The 24,771-nt window shown below is 48.0% G+C and overlaps 1 protein-coding gene across 3 annotated transcripts in view; it reads left to right on the top strand.

The window, feature by feature from the left end:
• Window positions 1-24,611, top strand: part of RUBCN (rubicon autophagy regulator) — a 47,961-nt gene extending 23,350 nt beyond the window's left edge. Inside the window, exons 6-22 of one of the 3 annotated variants that reach the window (XM_082224002.1) lie at window positions 901-1,054; window positions 1,170-1,721; window positions 5,166-5,210; window positions 7,446-7,541; window positions 8,019-8,134; window positions 9,179-9,380; window positions 11,429-11,530; window positions 13,024-13,098; window positions 14,916-14,976; window positions 15,919-16,051; window positions 18,284-18,429; window positions 19,030-19,094; window positions 20,013-20,251; window positions 21,574-21,635; window positions 22,525-22,678; window positions 23,905-23,998; window positions 24,082-24,611. In XM_082224002.1, coding sequence (XP_082080128.1) covers window positions 901-1,054; window positions 1,170-1,721; window positions 5,166-5,210; window positions 7,446-7,541; window positions 8,019-8,134; window positions 9,179-9,380; window positions 11,429-11,530; window positions 13,024-13,098; window positions 14,916-14,976; window positions 15,919-16,051; window positions 18,284-18,429; window positions 19,030-19,094; window positions 20,013-20,251; window positions 21,574-21,635; window positions 22,525-22,678; window positions 23,905-23,998; window positions 24,082-24,251 — 2,466 coding nt within the window. In that variant the 3' untranslated portion in view covers window positions 24,252-24,611. The remainder of the gene's footprint in view (window positions 1-900; window positions 1,055-1,169; window positions 1,722-5,165; window positions 5,211-7,445; window positions 7,542-8,018; window positions 8,135-9,178; window positions 9,381-11,428; window positions 11,531-13,023; window positions 13,099-14,915; window positions 14,977-15,918; window positions 16,052-18,283; window positions 18,430-19,029; window positions 19,095-20,012; window positions 20,252-21,573; window positions 21,636-22,524; window positions 22,679-23,904; window positions 23,999-24,081) is intronic. The other 2 variants (XM_082224004.1, XM_082224003.1) reach the window with 2 other exon arrangements.
• Window positions 24,612-24,771: the final 160 nt, after the last annotated feature.

Genomic DNA, 24,771 nt, shown 5'->3' with positions numbered 1-24,771 from the left:
GTGTCCCCTCCCCTTTTGCTCATTGCTTCCCTCCTCCCAGATACTGCTCTGCTGTTGTCCTGCACACAATATCTCATTCAGGAGCAAGCAGGGGACTCTTGAAGAAGTGCCTTGACTGCTTGACCCCAGAGGTTAAATGCCCCAGAGCATTTGTTGTAGCTCTGCAAAATGGCTGGTCAGGAGGAAATTGCTCAGCCAGCTATATCTTTGAGAAGGCAGATTGCAGTGCTGGTTCAGAAGCATCTGTCAGGTAGACTGGACCCTGGGGGATTTTCTCCAGTGCTTCAGGGTTTGTTATTAGTTGTTCCACTTAGCTTCCAAGCCTGCTTTCAGAAAGAGCCACAGTGGATAAGACATGAGGAAATTACTGGGCTACTTCTAAAGACTAGCTGTTAGTGAAATAGCTGCTGGGGAAGTTGTGGGTGACTCTTCTTTCTTGGAGGTTTGAAAAGAAGCTTGGCCCAGGGATCAGTGAATGTGCTTTAGCTATGTCACCTTGGAGCAGATGTTGGATTTAATGAGTGGCTTTCCATGGTGCCAGAAGTCAAGTGGGAGTTCCTCAATAAGATGATCAGCAACGGTTCACAAACTTCTCTGAAACGCTGCTTGCCCACCTTTCCCTGCAACACAGAGTTTTCTTAGGGCAACACTTAACATGGGACAACAGTGTTGATGAGGCACAGCTGACGTTAGTGTCCCTAGAATGTGCCCTCTGCAACAGCCAGGGATTCCACGGCAGCTGATCTGGGGTCCACAGGCTAAATCAATCAATCAATAAATGTGGACCCTGTTCCTTGAATATGGATTGATTCAGATAATCTACTGGATTCCTTCCATTTCTGGTTCTATAGCTCTACTTCCTTGTGTATTCCTTGTGCATTAACTAGGTCCTTCTTTCAGTTTGCCAGGAAGAGCGAGTCCTCTGTGCCTGTGACCAAGAGCCAAAGTCTCACAGCGCTTCCTGGATCCATATGTACCCCTCCAGCTGAATGCACGACCCACCGGTATTTTGGCTCCTTCTCAGGTCTTTACTCCGCCTCTGCCAGCATTCAAGGTGAAAGCTCCAGCACCTCAAAGTGCAGTAGTTTAGCTTGTGCTTTTCCGTTGCCATTTCTGTTTCTTAAAATACTCAAGTCCCTGCTTCCCCTTCTTTCCCCACCTCTTTCCAGACAGGAGACCATCAAACACTTGGGTTTGCAGCGGCACCAGCCAGCCTCAGGAAAACTCCCAGTGTGCCTCATCTCATTGGCAGCCGGAGGGCAGGTCCCCCCAGTGGCAAGCCGCTCCTCTCCCTCACCTCACCGTCTCTCCCCCGAAAGATGCCTCCCTTCCTGGTGAGATGAGCGCCAGCACCCCGGCCACCGAGGACTCGTGGGCAGCCAGCCAGGATGACACAGACGGGCCAGAATACCTGGCGATTGGGAACCTGGGCCGGCAGAGTCGGGCTTGCGGTAGCCCAGCCCAGTCTGGCACATCCACTAGCAACAGTGCTGAGAGCAGCACCTCCAACCTGTTTTCGTCCAGCAGCTCCCAAAAGCAGTCCGTTTCCTCCTTGGGAGATCAGGGAGCAAGTGGCGGCAGCAGCAGCAGCAGCCGAGGGATGAGCCTCTTTCGTAGGTCCAGCTTCTCAGAGGGTCAGACGGCAGCTTCCTATGGGGCGCTCAAGAGGAGCCATGTACGCTCCCATTCAGACACCAATGTGGCCTCTGGGAAAACTCACGGTAAGGTGTGGGCAAAAGAGTTGGATATTTTACGACTGCTGCTGTTGAGCACAGACTCAGCTGCCTCTGGAAAAACTTTCAACATCTGTAATGGTCCCTGCCCACTTAACAGAAAAGACAGGATTTGCATGAAAGGTGTTACAATGAATGAATAGCAGAAATGATGTACAAGGCAGCCAAGCCCTACCCTCCCACCCATACTTGCTATAGCTCAGGCTTTTGCAGCGGTGGGGGGGATCTTTTTGGTTGGTTCCATGGGCCAGGTCCTTATCAGAATTGGCTTTGTGGGCCAAATTTGACGGGTGTTCAGAACCATCCACCTGTCAAAATCCCTAGCAGGAGCAATGTCAAAATGGAGGTGAGGGCAGTTGTTTCACAAAGCGTTTTTGTAAACCACTCTGTAGTGCCTCATACCCACCTTTCAACCTTGCTCCAGCTCCAAAGAGCAAAAGGCTAAGCTGATCAGCGGAGATTAAATCCTGCTTCCTTGGCTGCAGGATCCTGTTCCCTGCTTGGAACAGGGTGTGCAGCCGAGGTAGCATCAAACCCTTTTCTCCTGCCCATCAGCTGACATCATCAGGGGTGTCAGCTGATGGGCAGGGGTGCATGGCTTGAGAGAAAATGGTTTTGTGAGCCAAACTGGATTGCTCTATGTTGTGGGTGGAACATAGGAAGCCCTTTTCATGGGAACAGAGGAAGTTGCCTTACATTGACTCAGGCTATTGGTCCATCCAGCTCAGTAATGTCTACATACTGACTGACAGCTCTCCGGGGTTTCTTATGGGGGGTTTCTCCAAGCCCTACATCTGCATGCAAAGCAGAGGTTGTACCACTGAACTGGTGCCCTTCCTATGGTGTTGTATTAAAGACTAATTCTGAGCTGAGTTTTGAAAGGCTTTGTTAAAGAAGCAGGTCTTGAGGGGGAAGCTAGAAATTTGGTGAACAGAAAGTTGCAGCTGTGTGGCACTTCTCAATACCTTTTTAAATCCCCCCCTCCTTGTCCCACTTTGCCCCCGTCAGTCAACCTGGTTCACCTTTCCCTTTGATTTGTGACATACTTCATAGATGGTCTTAGGGGAGCAGGTAGAAGGAGATCAAGCTGGGAAGATGAGCTGTTACAATTATCTATCAGAGAAAAGCAGACAGGGAGCTCCCAAAGCAAGTGGTCAAAATTCATGGCCAAATAATCCATATTTCATGAACCCACTGTTGCCCATGTCTGCCAGTCACCCTCATCTCCTGTGATGCCCCTTCTCAAATGCTTTCCTTGGCTGCCTTCCCATCCCCTTTCATTTCCAGCAGAAATTCCTTGGCTCTCCTGCCTCTAAAGCTGGCCACAGCCTTGCTATTCCTGTGGTTTCCTTTACAGAGCTGTCTGTGACTTTGGTCTTCTAACCACAGCTGTGTGATGATCTTCCACCACAACTTTGCCTGTTCTCCTTTCCCGCCCTTCAGTTAGAATAATAGAATCATAGAATTGTAGAGCTGGAATGGACCCTGAGGGTCATCTAGTCTGACCCCCTGCAATGCAGGAATATGCAGCTGTCCCTTATGGGGATCGAACCTGCAACCTTGGCATAATCAGCACCATGCTCTTACCAGCTGAGCTATCCAGTTATGGAAGTCCCTCTCTGGACAAGTACAAGAGGCCATCTCCCTTCTTTCACACACCCCCCTCAAACCCTTCCTTTCCCCCCTGTGCAACATTTCTTTTAACCTTTTAATCCCTGCCCTCAGTTGCATCCACACCTGAGTACAGGTAATGCACTTGGTCACATTTGCTTGCTTCTCTTCTCTTTCCGTCTCTTGGCTTTCTGGCCGGCATTTGGATTGTAGGCTCCTTGGAGACAGAGCCCCTCTCACTTGCTCAAGAAATCCTGCAAAGTGCTATGTACACTTAGGCTGCTGGAATAACAAATTGTATGTCAAACTTCCTTCTCTGCACAGCATTCATATAGTTGCTGATGTAGCCATGGAGATGCAGAGTCACATTGGTAGCCTTTTGTTGAGCTGCTGACCCCTCCCCAGAAATCTGTCATGCTACACAAAACACAATTATTCTTTCCCCCCACTCAGCCAGTAGTATTTTAACTTTGCCCACATCTAGAAATGCACTTCTCGAGACAGTGAATATCATGCTGAGAAAGGGAGTGTAAAGATTCCTGCTACAAGTAGCAAGGCGCATTCATAGGCATGGTACCCTCAATTAATTTACACACATGATAGCAGGCCCAATTCCTTGACCCCTGCTCTGTGACCGCTGGAAATAAATAAAATCATACCAGCAAATAGCGGAAGAGAGCTGGAGAGTCCTTGTGGCTTGTGAGGGGACCCTCCCCAGAGCCTGAAGAGGATGTCAATGAGGGCAGAGGAAGCCCTGAAGAGACCTGAGGTGCAGCAGGGCTTTGTTTAGGCTGCTCAGCCTCCCCACTTAATAGCTGACGTGGGGTAGCGCAGCAGCAGCTGCTTCTGTTTTCTTGCGCATCCTCAGTCCAGCCCCAGAGCTTTAATTCTAGATATTTTGGTCTGGATTGGAGAAAGAGCAGTAGACCGGGGGAAATAGGCATTTAGAAGCTTTTTAGAGGGTGCTTCCCAATTTACGCGATTTCACTTATGTGCACAGGGGCCCAGAACTATATACAGGGGGACGCCTGTACTATGCTTAGCATAGGTGTTAATCCCACACTAGTTAGCTGCTCCTATGCTCAAAAGTCTGCAAGATGGACCCACAGAGCCTGACCTGCCACCCTAGAGGCCACCACCAGTGTCATGCACCTGATTCCTGCAGTGGCTGCAACGTCGCTAGTCTTGGTCACCATGCTTCTTTATAATAATCTGCATGAGCATATTGGTGAGATTGTGTGGGGCTGCTGGAAAAAGGATAATGCTGAGGCCAAGAGCAGCCACACCAAGTGGCAAAGAAAAAGGGAATTACAATTGGGCAGAAGAACTTGGTGGACTTGAAATGACTGAAAGGCTCCTTTTTTTCCTTGAAGAAAATGACTCTAAAATTGGGGTCCCAAACATGGCACTCATCAGCACCATGGCTCCTTGGATTTAATTGTTGTTTTTGCTTTTTGTTTTAAATGGTGCTTTGGACAGTTGCCTTTTTTGTGGGGATGGCGGAGGTTGCTTTGGGGGGGGGGGTCTAGGTGTTTTGCCTGGTTTTGGTGGGGGAAGGATTCAGGTACCCACAACAGTTTCTTAGATTATCAAGTATGCCCCTGGGCCCCCCAAATTTGGGGCCTTGTTTTGGGATCTCTACACTGTTGTATTGTTCATGGTATGGGCAATGGCAGAACATTTTGGAGGTCTTTAAAGGGAGAACAAATACAACATCTCCAAAGTGTGGCAGACAGGATTCTGCCTTGGTAAGTAACTTTCCTCTCTCTTTTTCTCTCTCTTCCTTCACGCTCCCTTTTCTGCTTTGCTGCCTGTCCTTAGGGGGGCACAGAGATATCAGCATTATAATAGAAGATCCTGTTGCAGGTTTGGGAGCCAGCACATTGCAAACCCCTTCATCAGCATCTTCTGCACTGACTGCAAGGTCTTTGTAAAATAGAAGCCCTCTGGTGTCAACCTCAAGAAGCCTCCAACAACTGGAGCATTTTGATTTGTAACATTTCTTTTCACCCCATAATGAAGGTTCTCTGGGCGACAAAAGAGTTGTTTTTTTAAACTATTCTTGTTGGCCCATTGTTGGTTACTGGGCTTTCTTCTGCAAGGTGAGCAAGCTGCCTAGTTTTTAAGGTGTGGTAGGAAGGAGATTCATTCCTGGTGGCTTTTGACCTGAATTCAGGGCACTATTTACATACCGGCCTTCCTTACTTGTGAACGGGTCTTGTGGGAGTGTTTTGTGTCCTGCAGAGTTTGCAGTTAACCATTTTGACCCAAGAAGCCACCATTCCTCAGTTTCTTTGCATGCTCTGAGATGTCCAAGTGCAAAGATCATGGCTTTCTACTTCTTGGTGCAACCCATACGGCAAAGCTTTTTGATAAAAGAGATTTTGGTCTGCGTTCGGAGCTTTGTCAAAATTGGTTATGATGCCAAAAGTGTCAATTTATAGAGTGGTTCTATCCAGTCTAAACAGCTCTGCAAGAACTGCCTCATTTGTTGTATTTTTCCTAGATGTGGAAGACTTCCCTGTAGCTTATATTGGACAGTGATATTTCACATTGCATAGCAGTCACATGCAGGTTCTGCATTGCTTCCTACATAGAAGTGCATTTCCTATTGGGGACGGGGCGGGCAGGACTATAACCTGTGAAGTGGCTCTAAATTGGGCCTGACCTTCTGAGCTATTGAAGTTGACACCAGTGTCTCCTTTGCCTTGTTCAACCCTCTCCTTTTCCATTGCATGTTCTGGATGTACACGCTCTCAAATGTTGATTTCCCTCCATCACCTTCTTTCCGTGCCATTATCAGCTGGGATAAAGCACTAAAACCAGCTGCCGTCCTGTTCAGCCTTCGCTGCCCCTGGAACTTCAGTTGTTGGGGGAGGTCAAGCCCACGCTCTGGCCCAAGTGATGCAAGCCTTTCCCTATAGTAGCTGTTTCTCAGAGGTTGCCTTGTTCCTAAACTTGAAATCTAGGTCAGGACAGACTTCTGTGTGTGGTCAGGAAGCTGGAGAACGGCCACTGTGGACAAGGCCTTGTGACCTGGTCCAGAGTTTCAGCAGTGACTTCATAGGAATGTTTCAAGAAGGGATAACCACCATAGTATGCATGTAAGTTGATTTTATAGTGGTGCAACAGTCTAAGAAACAAGGATAGTTACGTTAAAAAACCCCCCAAAACTGAATTATCCAGGTGAAATGTAACTGATGGTCACGCTTCTCTTTCTGTATTGGCATAACCCTCCTCCTCAATGCCAAGGCTAGATAAAAAGATCTTGAGCTTTTGAGCTGTGCTTTGCCTTTGAGTCTCCAAGGGTAGCAAGAGGCGGGAGTTACTGGTAGGCACTGGTGATCCCCAGGAACATTTAGTTTCAGAAATGGTAATGTGAGGTGGCCATGTGGGTGAAGGTGGTCCCTGGTATGTTGAGCCCCAAACCATTCAGCACTTTATAGATGTAAAACAGCATAGTTTAATTGTGCGCCAAGGATTCAGTGCATATTTTGGAGCGGCCTTCATAGTAAGTAGCTGAAGCTTCTGGAGAATCATCAAGCCAAGCTTTGCAACAGAGTGCTTTACGGTGGTCTCACAGGAAAGCTTTTATTATGGCACTCAATAGACAAAAACTTGCCTATGTTTGCCTACGGGAGGGATGGGGAACCTGTCAGGTGCTGCTGAACACTCAACATCCCTAATAAGGATCAGGTTAGCAGAGGCTGATGGAAGCTGGTCTCCTAAATACACTGGAGGGCCACAAGTTAAATTGGAATACTGAACCTGACTCTCTGCAAGATCCAATCCTGACATCTATTGGCACCAGTTGTGAAGGCAGATCTAGACTAGCTTGTTAGAATACCCCCTGCTTGAACACATGCATGATTTCTGCTCCTGTCCATGAAAGTTCACCCCACAGCCTGCCTGCCTGCCTTCAATGGTTCCTTCTGGGCTCCTGTTTGCCCAAATGTTCCCGCACCTTCCATCTTGTTGACTTTATTTTTTTCATATATTTCACGATGTATCACTTTGTCCCATTCAATTCTGTTCATGCCCCGCCCTGTGGCTCGTTCTGATCATGGCGATTGACTCCATCTTTCTTTATATTATCCCTAGAGTCGAGTGGAGACATTTCCAGGTTCCAAGGCAGCATGTCCTGCTCAATGCAGAGCAGCCAGATGAGCACCCCTGGATCTGTTTACATGGAATACGGTGAGCAATGTAGGGCTTTTGTTGGGTTATTTTTTGCCTGTTTCTCAGCTCTCCTTTGGAGTTGGGCATCAGCATGGTGTGTGAGCCTTTTCCAGTTTTTGATGCAGGTTTTTGCTAAGAGCTGTGCCCCTCCAGCTTCAAATGGCCTTCAGCAGGGGTAGCCAATGTGGTGCACCCCCCATTTGTCATTAGACTACAACTCCCATCACCCCTGGCCATTTGCCATGCTGGCTGGAGCTGATGGAAGTTGGAGTCCAACAAAATCTGGAAGGTACCACATTGGTTACCGAAGGCCTATTGACGACAGAGAAGCAGGAGCTAGAGCCAGCACAGACCTTGGCGAGATTTTCCAAATGACTTTGCATCTTCCACCATTCCCAAAGGATTCTGACTGCCCTAGTCCTGCGTGAGCCACCCCTTGACAAAGTTCATAGGAATGGAACAGTAATTTTCCTTTAACTTTTCTTTATCCAACAGATACCAGGCAGTATCTAAGCTCTGGGGAAGGGATGTTCCGGAGGCCCTCAGAAGGCCAGTCCCTGATAAGCTACTTGTCAGAGCAAGATTTTGGCAGCTGTGCAGACTTGGAAAAGGTAGGCAAGAGGAGAAGTGAAATGTGAGATTAGCAGGGAGCTTGCATGAAATAGTGAGAGAAAAACACAGAGAGCAGTGACTCCCAGGCCAGTGCCTGGGCGGGTGTGTAGCTGCCTGGGAACCATATATATGCTTGGGGTCTCTTGCTTGTCTAAGATGACAGGAATGTCTTTGGCACTCAATTATTTCAGGCAGTATCAATTCCTTACACCTCATAAGGAAGGGCTGCAGACCATCTCAGTCATCTGATCCCCAAGGCCTTTCTATTCCTGTTAGGTCGATAAGCTGGCTGAAGTCCAGCAGTATTGAAATGTAAGCTGGAGAGAGGATAGTGATCACTTTCTTTGTGGTCCAAAGTATCTATTTATGTGATACAGGCAATTAAGGGAAGGGCTGACAATAAAATCATCAACACTAGCCCCCAAGTTAGCAGTGTTTTAAACATGCCCTCTTTTTAAGGATCCTCGTGAAAAATATTTCTCAGAGTTTAATGTCGGGAATAATTTTATTTCTGTTGGTTTATTTTCTGAGAACTATGTGTTCTGTGTGTTTCCTTATTTGCATTGGCAGACAGGAAACTTAACTTTGTGGCTTACTTTTGAATGCTCCATTTGTTTTTGCTATGACTTTGAGCTAAACAGTAAAGTTATTACTAATGCGGTTGATAGACAAGTTCTGGCCTTGGCAAATTTTTTTAATGCAACATTTAAAAACTCGCTCCCCCAACCATAAGGGCTAAAAAAATATTTGGGAGTGGGTTGGTGGAAATGAAGCAAGCCACAGATTTCTGTGCACATCCATATTCTACAACTGTGTAGATTTTGCACAGGGCTGCCAAAATTTTTGTTTTTGGGTTTTTTACCAGGCTTGAGTATTGAAAGATATTTAGACACCTTGAGTATTGAAAGATATTTAGACACCTGTCATGCCACCTATCCCACCCCCCTGCAAGCCCATTGTCTCTTTCTCTAGAGAACTGCTCCCTCCTTTTGAGTCTTGTGCAAAACTTAACTCTGCTGCTTCTCCTCTTCCCTTCACCCCAGGAAAATGCTCACTTCAGCATCTGCGAGTCGCTCATTGCTGCCATTGAGCTGATGAAGTGCAACATGACGAACAGGCAGCTGGAAGAGGAGGAGGAGGACAGCGATAAGGAGATCCAGGAGCTCAAACAGAAAATCCGCATCCGCCGACAACAGATCAGGACGCGGCACCTGCACCCAGCGTACCCGGAGATCAGCTCAGACAGTGGGTGCTTCCTTCCAGCTCTTCCTTTTGCTGTGTTGAAGGCTTCTTTGGGGATATAAGTGACTGTGGACTCCTGAGGCTATTTCCAAGGGTGCAGATCCCGGATAGTGCCACAGCTTGATATCCTCTTGCCAAAGAAACCTTTATTCTTGGGCCAATTCAGCAAGATTAATGGATAGCCTTCTGCTTCTTATCATGTCAGAGCATGAATGAGTTGCAGTGAAGCTTTCCTTCCTGACCCCTGGAAGTGCGGTTCAATCCGGGTGTTGTTTTTCAGGATCTATCCTTGGTAGAAGCTAGCAACGAAAAAGAGATAGAAATGAGACTCCTGGGGTGAGGGGGGGCGCGCGACTAATGTCTATGTTCCATACCAAATTCCACCCTAGTGTAGTGCAGAGTACAGCTTTGTTTGTGTGTGCAGCATCTGAGGATCACAAAACACCTAGAGGGTTTAGCCTTGCTTTTTAGTTTTGTCATAGGAGTCTGGAGGAGGAAGTGGTCTGCTAGAAATCTAACTCTCCCCCACTCAGGGCATCCTTGCTTCCTTCATCTCCTTTTTAAAGAAGTCAGCAGGGAGGCTCATGGTAACAGATTCATGTGAATGAGGACGAAAGGAGGCAGTCTGATAAGATGGAAAAGGCTTTATGTGCATTTCAGGCAGAAAGAGAAACTTTTTTCTCTGGGACTTACTCAGAAGGGACTGGTCAATCCAAGCAGGCAAGAAGACCTATACATGGGCCATGCTGATCTCATACTCTGCAGGTTTAACCCTACACTCTTCTCAGCTGGCACTTAAGTTGAGCTCTGTCCTGTTGCAATAGAAATAAACGTTGGGTCCCTCCTGGATGCTGGACTTGAAAATAGTTTCCTTAGTTCTGTGGTTCATTTAAAAGGTGGTTTCGCACTTGGGTAACAAACAAAGTGGTGTAGAAGTGAATTCTTACCACATGTGTATCCTGGATTACCCCAAGATGGAGCTGTTTTGGATAATAATAATAATTTATTATTTATACCCCGCCCATCTGGCTGAGTTTCCGCAGCCACTCTGGGCGGCTTCCAATCGAGTGTTAAAAACAATACAGCATAAAATATTAAAAACTTCCCTAAACAGGGCTGCCTTCAGATGTCTTTTAAAGAGAAGATAGCTGCTTATTTCCTTCACATCTGAAGGGAGGGAGTTCCACAGGGTGGGCGCCACTACCGAGAAGGCCCTCTGTCTGGTTCCCTGTAACCTCACTTCTCGCAATGAGGGAACCGCCAGAAGGCCCTCGGTGCTGGATCTCAGTGTCCAGGCTGAACAATGGGGGTGGAGACGCTCCTTCAGGTATACAGGACCGATATACAGGATCCAAACCAATAGAGCTTATGTGGTTGTCTAAGGGTGTGTGTGTGTGTGTGTGTGTGTGTGTGTGTGTGTGTGTGTGTATTTAGTTTGGCTTATTGTCTTGAGGGCTGCCTGATTATTAGGATGTGTATCAGTTGTGAAATGGGCAAGTGTCTAATCATTTGCATACTTCATTAACATGCAGGTATTTATTAAAAAGATGGCCCTAAGCTTTTGTTCTTCTGGTTTATCTGTATTTATAGTCTCAGCATAAGAGGTTCTGTGAATTATTTGAGAGCGCCTAGTCATCCACAGGCACTTCCTTTGCCCTTGTTTCAGCACTGGGTTAAACTTTTGATCATGCAAAACTCATCTATGAGGTGACTTGAGTGAAGAGGGAGAACTTTCTCCTGCAACTTCTATGATTCCTTTTTAAAACACCTAAACCTTTACTGAGCATTGTGCACAGATTTTAAAAGAAGGCAGTCCTTGCCCGCAGGAACTAATAGACATGGTACAAGAGGCGAAAGGGATGGAGAAGGAAATAAGTGAAGTCATGTGCTGCTTCTTATTGTGCTTACAATTGCCAGCTTGAATTAATGTTCTGGCCAGGGGTGATGGGAACTGTAGTCCAAAGCATGGAGGGTGCCAGGCTGGCCAAGGCTGAACCAGACAGATTCTGACGTGCACTGCAGTCTTTCTTTTTCTGCCACTGTTCTTCCAGGTCTTATGGCAACAGACAGTGGATCCCACTTCAGCTCCCGAGACTCAACACACTTGTCTGACTCAGGTTCAGCAGAAGAGGTTGACGAGTATGAGATTAGAGGTAAGATGTAATTGGTATAATGAGCCTCATGCATACGAAGCTCCCTTATACTGGGACAGTTGGTCCATCTGACCCAAGATTGTTTGCCCAGGTTGACAGTAGCTCTCCAAGGTCCTTGGCAAAAATGCTTCCAGGCACAAGTCCGCGATCCTTTTTAACTGCAGATTTCAGGGACTGAAGCTGGCACCTTCTCAGCAGGACTCTGTGTGCGACTCTGAAGACAATAATCTTTGCCTGCATTGTCCAGCTCTTAAAATGGGAGTGACACAGTTCTCTAGTATCAGAACAGTAGGCACAACAGGAATGGAAAAGCACAGACTTGGGAGGATAATCATGATTATCATTTGCTAGTCTGTAGGCTTGAAAGTGTCCTTGCTGATCGGTCCTTCCAGTGAAAATGCAAATTTGAAGGCTGTTACAATGGGAGGAGGCTTGCCCATGCTTGCTTATTCCAACATGAAGCTTACTGTTTGAATCTTCTCCAAAGGCCTGTTCACATGGCAGAATCGGGCCGGCTTTTGAAAGGAAGGATCAGTTCTGAATTTTAAAAATGGGAAGTGTGGAGGAGGTACTTGCACTTGGAACAGCCAAAGCTAGTTGTGCAGAATGCAGGATCAGTCCCAGTGCACATATTACCGGGGCTGGAGACCACAGTGTGTGTGGAGTTTGGCCATTAGGGAAGTGAGGCAATCCTTATTCTGCCTGTACATGATTACCCTGCTCCTGCCAAAGAAGAGCATGGCAGAGAAACCAGCCCAGCAAACAGCCTTACAAAAGTAGACTAGAGTAGCCTGGGGGATGCTCCCTAACCCCTGTGGAAGCTTCCTAGTCAAGTTTGTTCCCCGTCAAACTTTTTAAGAGAGATCAGAGAAACAAAAGTAAATAGCTACCTTTTTTTGGCATCAGCCACAAAACATTGCTGGTTTGAAACTTGGAAACTCACTTTGAAGCAAGGAATAGCTAAGCAGCCAAGACCCAGAGGAGCAGTTGTGCAGGTGGCCTGGCGGTGCTTGGAATACTGTGTGTTGGGGTGCGGGAGGAGGGGAAAGGATCAAGAGCTCAGAGTTGGTGGGATCTTCTGAACCCCATAATTCAGTGGTTTTCAAACTCTATCCTGTGGAATTCTGGGACTCCCCAGTAACCTCTCAGAGGCTCCTCAATGAAGTCAGCTTGCACCTGCAAGGAGGGGGTGTCAATTGCATTATCAGCTGCATTTTGGATTACAGTGGGGGCCTGGCCAGTACCCTATGTGTGTGTGCGCGCGCGCACGGTTATGCTCCAGAATAATTTGTGATGTGCAAGGGTTACTTGGCAGACAAATTTGACATGGAAAGAATTCCCTCAGGGTAGAAAATCTGAAAGCCACTGGTCTGGTTTGAAGGGCCCTGTGCTATTGGGAGTCTCTCCTATCCTTGCTCTGGTTGTGCTTACACCCTCTCCCCCCCCCCTTCTTCTGCTGACATGCAATATTTTGTCATCACCGTATCATGCAGATGGTAACGATGGATCTAACCTGACTCAAATATCCAAGAATGGCCTGTCTGTCTCAATGGCTTCCTTATTTTCAGGTAGTAACCTCGCTCTGTGTGTCGGTCGGTCCGTGTCACGTGGGCACAACTAGTTAGATCGCCCTTGGGGTGTATTGCATGTCATGCCTTAGGTGCTTACCTGCAGTGTTTGCATGTTATAGAATTCCCTCCACCTTTTGGTGCTGAGAATATAAACAGAGGTGAGAGCAAAACAAAGCAAAAACCGTATGGGCCAAAGTCTGGTCTAAACCAGGCAGTTTTGACAAAGCAGCAAAAATCTATCGGTTGTACAACATACATGGCCCCACTGTGGGAGGGACATTTCTGTTACAATCTATCTGGGACTTCCTGATCCCTTTCTTTTGCAGTCCACTGAAGGCTACAAAAGCAGGGATATCAAATGCAAACTGTCATATTTTGACTGGCACAGTGACCAGTTTGAACTGTGTTCTCTCTCTCTCTCTCTCTCTCTCTCTCTCTCTCTCACACACACACACACACACACACACGCTTGAGTAAGTCTCTCTACTAACACCTCGTAACTAATTTCCCTGTGTGTGTGTTTCTTCAGGTAAGCTAAACAGCTAGCAGCTACTTCCCTGCATGGCTTATAAGCTTTCCACCTTCCCCCCACGGTAGTCTTGTTCACTTCCTATGGTTCTCGCTCTCTTAACTGCTTGCTGGTGTTGATAGAAGGATTAGACCAGTGTGAGCAACTGTGGCTAGCAAAACATTTGAGGACCTTTTAAGAATTGGCAGACCAGGTCAGATTGATGGCCTTTCTGCCAATGGAGGACAACTAGGTGCCCTGTGGAAGTTTACAAGCAGGGCCTGATGTGATCTTCCACATCATAGATAAATAGCCCACAATATCTAGCAGTCTGTAACTCCTCCTCTCTGAAATGGGGGTCATCAATAGCCACTGGGCAACTAATCTGCCATTTAGTTATATAGAGTGTAGTTGCTTTTTAAAGCCATTTGTTATAACAGCCCCCCACAGAATTCTGGCAAAATGGGGTGGTAGATGATGTTAGGTGAGGGAATATGTGGCTTAAACTGGGGAGCAACCTACTCATTTTCTGATGGGAGAACCACCTATCAAGCCATGCCTTGGGAGCAGCAATACTTGAGTGAAGAAAGCATCTCTTCCCTCCTGGTATGTGCCAACATGCTCAGGAACTGAGGCCACCTTGGAGGTCGCTGTAGCTGTCTCTCTTCCTAATGGGAAGGATGCATGCAGCTACGAATCAATGCCTCATGTTTCCAACCAGGCACAAATTGGAGTGGAGAGGATCAGATAAAATTGGGTTAGAGGCCAGACATGGCTTGTGTTTACTTTAGTCTTAGAAACCTCGAACGCAGGCTCTGACACCCTTCTTGAGGCGCTCTCTGTGGATGGTGCAGAAAGTGGGCAGACTTTGAGGTGGTCCATTGTGAGAAGGCATCGGCCCATAGGCGAATTTGCCCATCTCTGCTGTACAGTGGTGCCTCGCAAGACGAAATTAATCCGTTCCGCGAGTCTCTTCGTCTTGCGGTTTTTTCGTCTTGCGAAGCACGGCTATTAGCGGCTTAGCAGCTATTAACGGCTTAGCGGCTTTAAGAAAAAGGAAACAAACTCGCAAGAACTCGCAAGACGTTTCGTCTTGCGAAGCAAGCCCATAGGGAAACTCATCTTGCGGAACGACTCAAAAAACGGAAAACTCTTTCGTCTAGCGAGTTTTTCGTCTTGCGAGGCATTCGTCTTGCGGGGCACCACTGTAGATCAGTTCCTTGTTGTAAAGTTGTGATATGCGTTAATCCATCCAGAATCTTTGCCACGTCTAACCTTCCCCCGCTTCATTTGTGCTGTGATTTAGATGCAGACATCAAGAGGAGTGCAGCTCCCAGCAAGAAGCCCTTCCACTCCTCGGGCTCCACGTATGTATCTCTGATTTAGCAGAAGAACACCATGATGGCTCATTCCTCCCCTTGCTCCATTTCATTTGGGGTGAAACACTGGGAAGATTTAGGCCGAAAGGCTGAAGAAGGGACAATTGGGAGACAAATTTAAGAAAGCTCTAAACAGGCTTCTTCTCTCAGTAATATATCTGAAGGGTGTTGGGGGCCAAAATGTAAGTAGGATCTCGGCTGTTTGGGAGCCATTTCTGGTAGTATCAGGGCCAAGAGATGACAAGGATTTAAAGCTCTGCATCTGGGTTGGCTTCCCAGTGTGAAGGAATGGGTGAGGACCAGATTTCAGGTTGCTGAGGTTCTGGCTAGGCTGAGTCTCGCGGATGGTGGCAGTATATTGCATCCAGGGGCAGGTTCCAAGTAGATAAAAGGAACTAGTTTGGAGCCAGAAACGCTGGTTTATTGCTTCTATGCCAAGATAGGTGTCAAAGATGCCAGCTTGGCTCTGACTAAGGGGCTGCTTCCACAGGCAGAGGCATGACTGATGGGAGTTTTTGCTCCTGCAACTGGCCATGTGCCCCAGTCTATATTTTGGTTGGGACAGGGGCAGAAAGAACAAATGAGGGCTAGATGTGAGAAAATGCAGTAACGTGTCCATAGGACACTTTTAAGTGTGGCAGGAACAGGGGGAGCCAGATCATCATTCTGCAGACGTTGTTGGATTTCAGTCCCCACTGCTCCTGGGCCAGTTGGGCATGCTGACTGGGGCTGAAGGGATTGGGGAGTTGAGCAATTTCTGGAGGGCCATGGGTTTCCTGTCCCTGCAGTAAGAGACGAAGAGTGAGGAATTAAGCCCAAGGCTTTGTGGGACCTGTAGGGTTTCAAGATGAACGTTAAGGGGATGTACAGAAGAGACCTCCTTTCCCGCTGCTTTGTATCTGTGCTAATCTCCGCTGCTTTGTCCAACAGCTTCCACTCTTTCCTCAACTCCAACTCGGCGGAGGCTGTGGCCATGGGCCTGCTGAAGCAGTTTGAAGGGATGCAGCTCCCTGCCGCCTCCGAACTGGAATGGCTTGTGCCGGAGCAAGATGCCCCGCAGAAGGTAGGGTTCCTGAGTTCAGCACCTGCCAGAACAGCACAGTCATTTTGTGCTCTGCACCCCCCTTTCCCCTCTCTAGTGGTGGTTTAAACTTAGCCACTTTACGGCGGGGGGCAGCAAACACTTAATGTGCTGGATGTGGTGGCTTTTAAGCATGGTCGTAACCACTCTAGATTAAAAGGGCAAAGGGCAGCAGTCCCAGTACTTCAGGAAGGCCAGGTGATGTGGCCAGCCCATCCAGCGGTTCAGGTGGCAAGGGCAACAAGACCTACGTCTGTGCAATACAGTGGGAGATACTACTGACACTGGGACTGGTAGGGAGCAGGAACCAACGTGGCCAAGGGACTGATGGGAGTTGTAATCCGAAACTTCTGGATGAAGGAGGCTGGGAATCGGTGTTGTGCTCTTTCTATCATGTGCATTGACCACTGACCAGGGCTGTGGCTGATAAAAGTGAGTTATGTGATCTGTGAAATTTAGCTGTGGTGTTGGGACAGGTTGCTCCGCACCCAACGCAGAGATAAGGAGCAAAAGATCAGATGTTTCAATAGGAGGAGCGTGGCAATCTGAAGTGCCTCCAAAAGCTTTCACCAGGCCCGCCTCTGTTCCCGTTTCTCTTCCCAGGAGCAGGGAAGACGTGTTCAGGGAGCCACCTTTATAGATCATTTGCTGTTGGTTTTCAGGGCCCGAGACTGTCTCTTAAAAGGCTTCTTAAGCGGCCCAAGTGGTATAAGAAAAGACAGCTTTGCAGAAAGTTGCTGCTGGTATGTCCCGAATGGGAAGTGTGCCCAGGGAGTGTCGTGTTTACTGCGTGCTCTAACAGCCTTTATGAATGGCCCATCTGAAGGGGCCCAGGGTGTGTGAGTGCTGTGGCTGCGCTCTCTGCATGGAAGGCCTTGGTTTAGAGTGGTTTGTTGTGGCTGCTCAGTAGAAAATCAGGTTTATAACCAGGGCTGGACACACCTGAAGCCGAAAGACTGCAAATACAAGCCAGCTCAGTGTGACTTGCACCAATCAGTAGCCACCCAAAGGTGTGGGTCCAGGCTGCATTCCTCGGCCTCCACCCCAGCTGTGATTTTGCTGACATTTGACAGCTTCTTGATTTGCGGGAAGTCAATGGCCGGAGGAAGAAAGGTGTCTTAGGCATGCTTACAGTCCTATAGCACTGGGGCACAGCAGGGCATTTTGATGCAGAATTCAGCACCCTGAGAATTTTGGTATGTTTTAAAAGCAAAAAGCCTCCAGCCCTTAAAGCTGCCATAAGGAACTTGAGTAGACATGGGCTGTGCTGGTTGAAATCCCAGAACCTGAACCAAGGCTGTGCAGGAGTGTGTGGTCAGGGTGTGGAACGTCAGAGCTCTGCATCGCTCCTTAAGCAAGTTCTGTGTGTTCTTCTAATTTTGTCTATTTCCAACCACAGGCTTTGCTTGTATGTGAGAGCGTGAGGCCTTTTAGGGAGGCAGCAGTCATGCAAGTCACACAGGGAGGAATTGCAGCAAGCATAATGGCCCTGTTTATATACTTCAGTGGGGTGTAAGGGCCCACCCAACGCTGTTACTCTGTGCTGGAGACAGTGAAGCATTTCAGCGCTGCTGGAAGTGACTAACAAGCACCGGTGTGAGCCCCAACTGTGGCTGTTCTCCCACTCCTTGGTTGCCTTGCAGATCAGTTCTGCGTTGGCTTTACAAAGGCGCTTCAGTGGTGACCTGCGGTTCTGCTGTGGAGTTACTCTCCAAGATGCTGCTTTGTTCCGTTTGCTGTAGTTTTGGGGCTGTTGTTGCTCTCCACCCACTCCCCACTTCACACTCTCAGTTTGACAGTGGGCTCTATTCACAAGGGATCACTGATTGTCGACTTCCTCTTGGGTAATGGCAAAAGGAAGCTCCTCTTTCAGCAGTCGTGTGCACTCTGGGATTACAAAGTTTCATGTGCGTGTGAAATTTGAAAAGCGAGGGTGGTGGGCAGGGAGGGGACCGTGACGTGAGATTCTGCACTTGTGCAACAGAAATAACATGGAGGACGCCATCACACGTAGCAGTTTACCACTGGATTGTGGAATAGCCACGGGATTGCTATAGCAGCACTGACTTAGCAGCATTGACTTAGTGCTTAAATTATTTCCAGAAGATTCTGCAGTAACCAGATCTTGCCTACTTGCTTGTTGGCTAACCATGGAAGCTCTGTGCCCGGACCCAGGTGCACGTTTACATTGTTCGTCTTGTTCTCCTCCTGCAGCTCTTGCCAATTCCCGATTCTGTGCCCATCTCTCCTGATGATGGGGAACACGCGGACATCTATAAACTCCGTATCCGGGTCCGAGGGAACTTGGAGTGGGCGCCTCCCCGACCACAGATAATCTTCAATATCCATCCCGCACCAACGTAAGGAGACAGATGGTTTTCAAGCCTGCAGTGTCCTCTGTCTTTCCCTTCCTCTTTCCAAATATGCCCATTCATGCCCTTGCTAGAATCTGCCAACAGCAGCAAGAGGATTTTCCCCCTCTTCACAAAAACTTAGAAGTTGTCTTTAAGAATGGAAGCCTTACTCACAAAGGAAGCTGCCTTATGCTGAGTCAGACTGTTGCACCATCTACCAGAGGATGAGAAAGTGGTTGGGAGGTGGCTTTCTCATGATTTGCTTGATGACCAGCCAAAGTCCAGTGACTGGTGAAAGTGTCCTCTCCGTGGCCTCTTCCCTCGCTCATGTCTGGTGGGTGGTGACATTCTGCAAGCACAGGCCTTTTCTAGTGCTCCTTGTGGTTTAAGAACAGGCTTGGAAGCGGACAAGTGTCTTCTGTCCTTTACAATAACATTGCATGCCCATGTAGAGGGGTTTTTTTTTATTGCATATTCAAATGCTGCATGTTAAATCCTCATAACATTTTCCTTAGCAGCCCACTCCCTGCCCCCCAAGGTAGGAGGTTCAGATCTACCTATCCTCTGTCTGCACACATACATAGCACATGTTTTGTGTGTCTGCAGGAGAAAGGTGGCAGTGGCCAAGCAGAACTATCGCTGTGCCGGATGTGGCATCAGGACAGACCCTGGTGAGTGATGGATTTGGCAGAGTTCTTGAGGCCCTGTGTATGTTATTTTATGTTACTTTGTTTGTAAAACTTTGTTTATAGACAGTTTAATGTTTTAGAAATCTCTTAAGCATCATACAAGATTTTCAAAGACCCTATTTTTAAAATTAAAAATGCAGTGTAAAACCAATAAAACAACTATATGGGGGAATATAAAACAGGAATTGTAGGATTCAAAGCATTTCATGCAGGGTATGAACTTACAGGCTGGGGAAAGCCCAGGTGAAAGGTACGTCTTCACAAGACATCTGAAGCAACTGATAGCTGCTGTTTCACATATGACAGAGGGAAGGGCATTCCAAAATAAGGGACAATAGCAAAAATTGCTTATTTTCAGGTCAGCACCCTCGGATATTCTGCAGGGTGCAATGTCATGTGTAGAATTTTCCCAGATGGCCTGAATTGATCTTCTAACTGAATGCAGGGGGAGGCAGTCTTTCACATAATAAGAAGTCATTGGACATAGCCCAGTAGCTGTTTGGCAACTAGTGCAGTTTCTTCAACACTGCCTGAACCTTCAAAGATTTTGTCTTAGAAGGTGGTGGGTGGTATTAATCTGATTTGACTGGGTTGTTTTTGTATTAATTACTGTTGGCCACTTTGTTCTGAACAGAAAAGCAGAATATAACCAACCGACTAACTGATGTGGTTCAAATCATGAACTGGTAGGGACGAAATTCACATTCCATATACTTATGTACACATGCACTACACTGGGGGTGTTGAAACTGGCACCTTGGGCAGGATACCTTCCTTTTGTTTTTGGGATGACTTGTGGATAGGCTCAGCCCCCGTTCCCCAGGAGGAGTCTGAACACATTCATTCATTCATTCATTCATTCATTCTCTCTCTCTGTCCCCCCAACCCCCGTCCCTTCAGACTACATCAAGCGCATGCGCTACTGTGAGTACCTGGGTAAATACTTCTGCCAGTGTTGCCATGAAAACGCTCAGATGCTCATCCCCAGCCGCATCCTGCGCAAGTGGGACTTCAGCAAATATTGCATCAGCAATTTCTCCAAGGACCTGCTAAGCAAGATCTGGAGCGACCCCCTCTTCAATGTGCAGGACATCAACACTGCCCTCTACCGCAAGGTCAAGCCGCTCAACCAAGTCAGGGTAAGGCAGACTGAGTGTGAGGTGCCCCGTGAGGCCATCCCTACCCTGCAAGTGTAGCTTTCATACCTGCTTTAAGTGTCAGGGCTTCTGCCAAAGCTGTCTCAGGAACTGTAGATTTGTGAGAAAGCTTGGGGATTCTGTAACAAAGAACAAGTAGAACATTCTGTAACCTGGCGGGACTTTATCGCTTATGTTTCAAATGAGGACCTGCAAAGTTCCTTGCCTGCACCTAAGAAAGAAACATAGTTCTTCTAAATAATTTAATATGCATACCTTGAATTGTATTTGCCATTATTGCATAAGCATCTTTTCGCTTTCTGTGCCTGTGTGCAGTGGGAAAGAATTCTGTTACATATCCCTATTCAGAACCGCAAATCACACAGTTCCCTGGGTTCCAATATGTTTGGGAGAGGAGCAGATACATGCTCTTAGGGTGCGTCCCACTCCCCACCACCCTGGAAATACTGTTCTACATGCAGGGGCCAATTTGCACGCACACACACCCCTTTTTTGAGAGAGAGAAAATTACTGTTTGAATCTGAGCCAAGCGTGCAAACCTCCAGGTCCATCTTTTCCATTTTTTAAAGCCAAGCCTGCACCTCTGCCACTCACTTTGACCGTATGTATAGAAATCCTGCCCCAAGCACATTTGCAGAGGCCCTTCATTTTCTTTCTTTAAACCTCTGCTCAAAACCTTCCATTGATGTAAATTGCTTTTTTATAGTAGCTTTCCCCCTAGAATCATGTGTGTGCAGCAACTGTTACTGAGCACAGGATTCAGCATCCTCAGAATCTCAGTGCTTTTTTACATTTATATAAAGTTCCTAACCCTTAAGGCTGCGCAGATCACCTTGAAAGTGTGTGGTTGAAGCCTGGTGAAATCTCAGAGCAACAGAAAGGACAGGATTTCTGGGGCGTGGAGCTACAGCGCCCTGCAGAATACTCTGCTCCACCCCAGAACTACAGAAATGAATAACCTAAGTCAAAACTGTCAGATGCAGCGAATTTGCATGCCACTTACACAGACTGGCGATTCTAAAGCAACAAAGCATACCCAAACCTGCCTGAGGCAGTCTGATTGTTATTTCTTCTAGCTCTTGCACCTGGTTGTTGTTTTTTAATTTCCCTTTTTCATTTCCCCCTTCCTTTTTAACCATGCATCCCACTGGGTTGGGGAAACGCCAAAGTCCCTTTTGAGGCAGGGCCAAGACCTGGGCCCTGGGTTTCTGTCCAACTCCTTGCTGTGACACACATACCTAATACTTCTAAAACGAAAGAAGCCTTCCAACCTGAGGTTTTCCCTTCCACTTGGTCTTTTCCAGCTGCTGAGAATCCAGCTGTACCACATGAAGAACATGTTCAAGACCTGCCGCCTAGCGAAAGCGTAAGTGCTGTGGGATGCAGGCAAAATGACAGAAGCCCAGCAATGCGGGTGGAGGGGGGGCGCAGAAAGAATAGTGGACTCCTCCCAGTGCGCTCCTCCCAGATAGCTGCATCTCCTCCTACAGAACGTCTGTAGGACATGCTCTTGAACCACAACGAACCTGGGCCGCCACCACCAGCATATGAACTTCTGTACCTCACTTTTAGTCTTTCAGGCTCCTCCACCCTCCCTTTGTTGAGCAGAAGACGCATTCTTCTGCTCCTTGCTAACCTCTAGGCCTGGGCTTCAGCAAGACAAGATGTCTGTTGCAACTGTCCCCCGACTCCACCTGGTCAGTGGGGCTGTGGGATCATTTCCTCTGCTTCTGTGCATAGGGGTGTGCACTGTGTACCAGTGCCTGCTTGTCACGTGTGAAGATTGCACAGCTGTCTATATTTGCCAGTTGGAAAGCTGCAAGCGGCAGCAGATTCCCTGCAAGTGTTCAGCTGCCCAAACTGTCATGCGTGACATTCACACAAGGGTCTAACTATGTGAATGTACACCCCCCCCCCCACACACACTGCATCAGAGATGCATAGACCTTGCTGGGTTGTTGGAACGAACCTTAGCAACAACCAATCTGACCTTAGCCACTCTGAGCGGCTCCTGACAAAATATTAAAAGCAATACAACTTGCAAATGGAAAATAACCATTGCAAGGGAAAGGAGCAGTAGGGTAGTGAGATGATAGGTGGGAAATGTGTAGCCTTGAGCTATTAAAGAGCTCTGCCAGCAGCCTTCACTTGCATCAGCTGGTCTGGCTGCAATATTCGCTAAGTGAGGGCAGGGAGCGTTCAGAACAGAACAAGGCTGCTTTGTCATGGTGCTGATTTCTGACTTGGTCCTGCAGGCTCCTGGATGCCTTTGACGCCGTGCCAGGTCATTTGACAGAGGACCTCCACCTCTATTCCTTGAATGACCTGAGTGCCACCAAGAAGGGGGAGCTCGTTCCTTGCTTGACAGAGCTCCTCAAGGCAGGTACCCAGCACGTTGAGAAATGCATGGTGGGTAACCTTTTTACTTTCCCCCCCTTTCAGCCCCTTCCCGTCCTCCCAATTTGTATTGTATTTGTTTCTGCACTGGGTCAAGTTTCGCACAAAAGCCATGCAGGGAGACCTGGATTTTCCCAGGCAGTGCTCTGGCTGCATGCCTGGTTGCCAGGGAGGCTGATCTTAACCCTTCCTAGTGAGACAGCTTGAGCTGCAATCTCTACAGGAACATCGGTGGAGGAACTTAGGATCGCTCTTGCACACAGCGGAGAGGGTAACTTTGGTAGACTTCTTGTAATAGAGAACCACATGCACTGCTAAATTGAAGCTGGGATGAAGCTCATTTGAAACACAGTACCTGTTCTGGCTTCTCCCACATCTCCCCTCACCCCCACCAGAACCATGGGAGTGTTGGCATGGGGACCCTGCAGAACAGTATGGTGTGGAGGACTGCAATAGGTAATGGGGGGGGGGTGGCCCAGGAAAAGTCATTCTCTACGGCATTGGAATTCCCTCCCCACAGAGGTGTGTTGGGCACCTTCGTTCTATGGTTTCTGTGGCATTCTGAAGGTGCTCCTCTTTATCCTAGCTCTTGACACACGGGAAGTATTTTCAGGATCCACCTTGTTCCTGGGACTGGAATTTGTTTCAGCTGTTGTAAATACTGAATTATAAATTGTTGTGACCAGCCTTGGACCCTGGGTAGTAAACTGAAATTATAATTTAATTGATTGATTGCAACAACAGCAAATCCTAGTGCAGTGCCATTGTTGGATACAACAGTATGTAATTACATACGCAGTCTTGCTGTAATGCAACCTTCACAACCTGTAACCCATATATAAGGGCACACACAACAACAGCTGGTTAAGATGCGGCAGAATTATTTCTGTGCTGCAGATTGGGTGGCCAAAGTTGCTTGCCTAAAGCCCTCAATGGCTGAGGCAAGATTTTCACAGGGGAGTTTGTGATTCCTTGGCGATGGTAGTTAATGAGATGGCAGGTAGCCTTGTTAGAGATCACTTGCCACTTTTGTGGAGCTACAGTGCCCAGCGCTAAACAGATGCCCAGGGAGGTTGTTTGAGGGTGAGGCAAGGACTCCTTGGCAGGGCGTTTGTGTCTCTCTGTGTGTGCACATGCTGCAGATCCAGGGCTTCTCTGTCCCTTCAGAGGTGGGGATGCATCTTCTGCTGGGCTGTTCTCCTTCACTCCCCTCCGCTTCTTCCTTTTCTCCCCCTCAGCTGTGCCAGGCCAAGGGCTTCATCTGCGAGTTCTGCCAGAACGAGGAGGACATCCTCTTCCCCTTTGAGCTGAACAAGTGCAGGACGTGCGAAGGTGAGAACGGGAGCCACATCCCCTGTGGCTGGGTGTTTGAGACGCTGATTTTGCTAGTTGCTCATTTCCCTCTCCCCTTGCAGAATGCAGAGCCTGCTACCACAAGGTGTGCTTCCGCTCAGGACCCTGCCCCAAATGCGAGCGGCTGCAAGCGCGGAGGGAACTGCTGGCCAAGCAGAGCATGGAGGCTGACATCTCAGACCACGAGGAGGAGCAGGAGGAGGAGGCAGCCGTTGAAGGAGCAGCCACGTGACAGATGAGAGACTGTGGCTTGGTGCGTGGCCTCTGCCTCCAGGGACTGAACTGACAGAGAACTCAGACTGACTCTTCCACAGCTAATAAGCCAACGTGATGGGAGCCTTTGGGGCGGGGAGTCCCCCAAAGGGTTATTTTGCACTTGCCTCGGTAGGTTTTGGTGCTTCCCTTCTGTCTGAGCCACAGGACGAGGGAGAGAGAGACTTGCTTGCTGTTTCCGCCACCAACTTCGATGCACTGTGGAGCCCAGCTTCGCTGCCACCGCAAAGAAAGTAGCAGCTGGCTTTGCCTTGAGCGCCTGAACTTCTCTCCACATGCCACTTGGGAGAAGCCGGTGGGTGATGCTGGTGGGCTTATGTGGCTGCTGTGTGCCAGAAGAGGCAGCTTTTATGTTTTTCTTTTGCCAAAACCACTGCCTATAACTCTGTATACTTTTGCTGCTGAATGTCATTTATCTGGCCCTAATTTTTTGTGCCTGAAGGAAGCCAGAGAACCGAAAGGGGCATTCAGCCTGCCCT

The sequence above is a fragment of the Podarcis vaucheri genome (assembly GCF_965113315.1).
Source record: "Podarcis vaucheri genome assembly, chromosome: 5".
NCBI classification, from domain to species: Eukaryota; Metazoa; Chordata; class Lepidosauria; order Squamata; family Lacertidae; genus Podarcis; species Podarcis vaucheri.
This window is presented reverse-complemented; position numbering and strand designations above follow the sequence as displayed.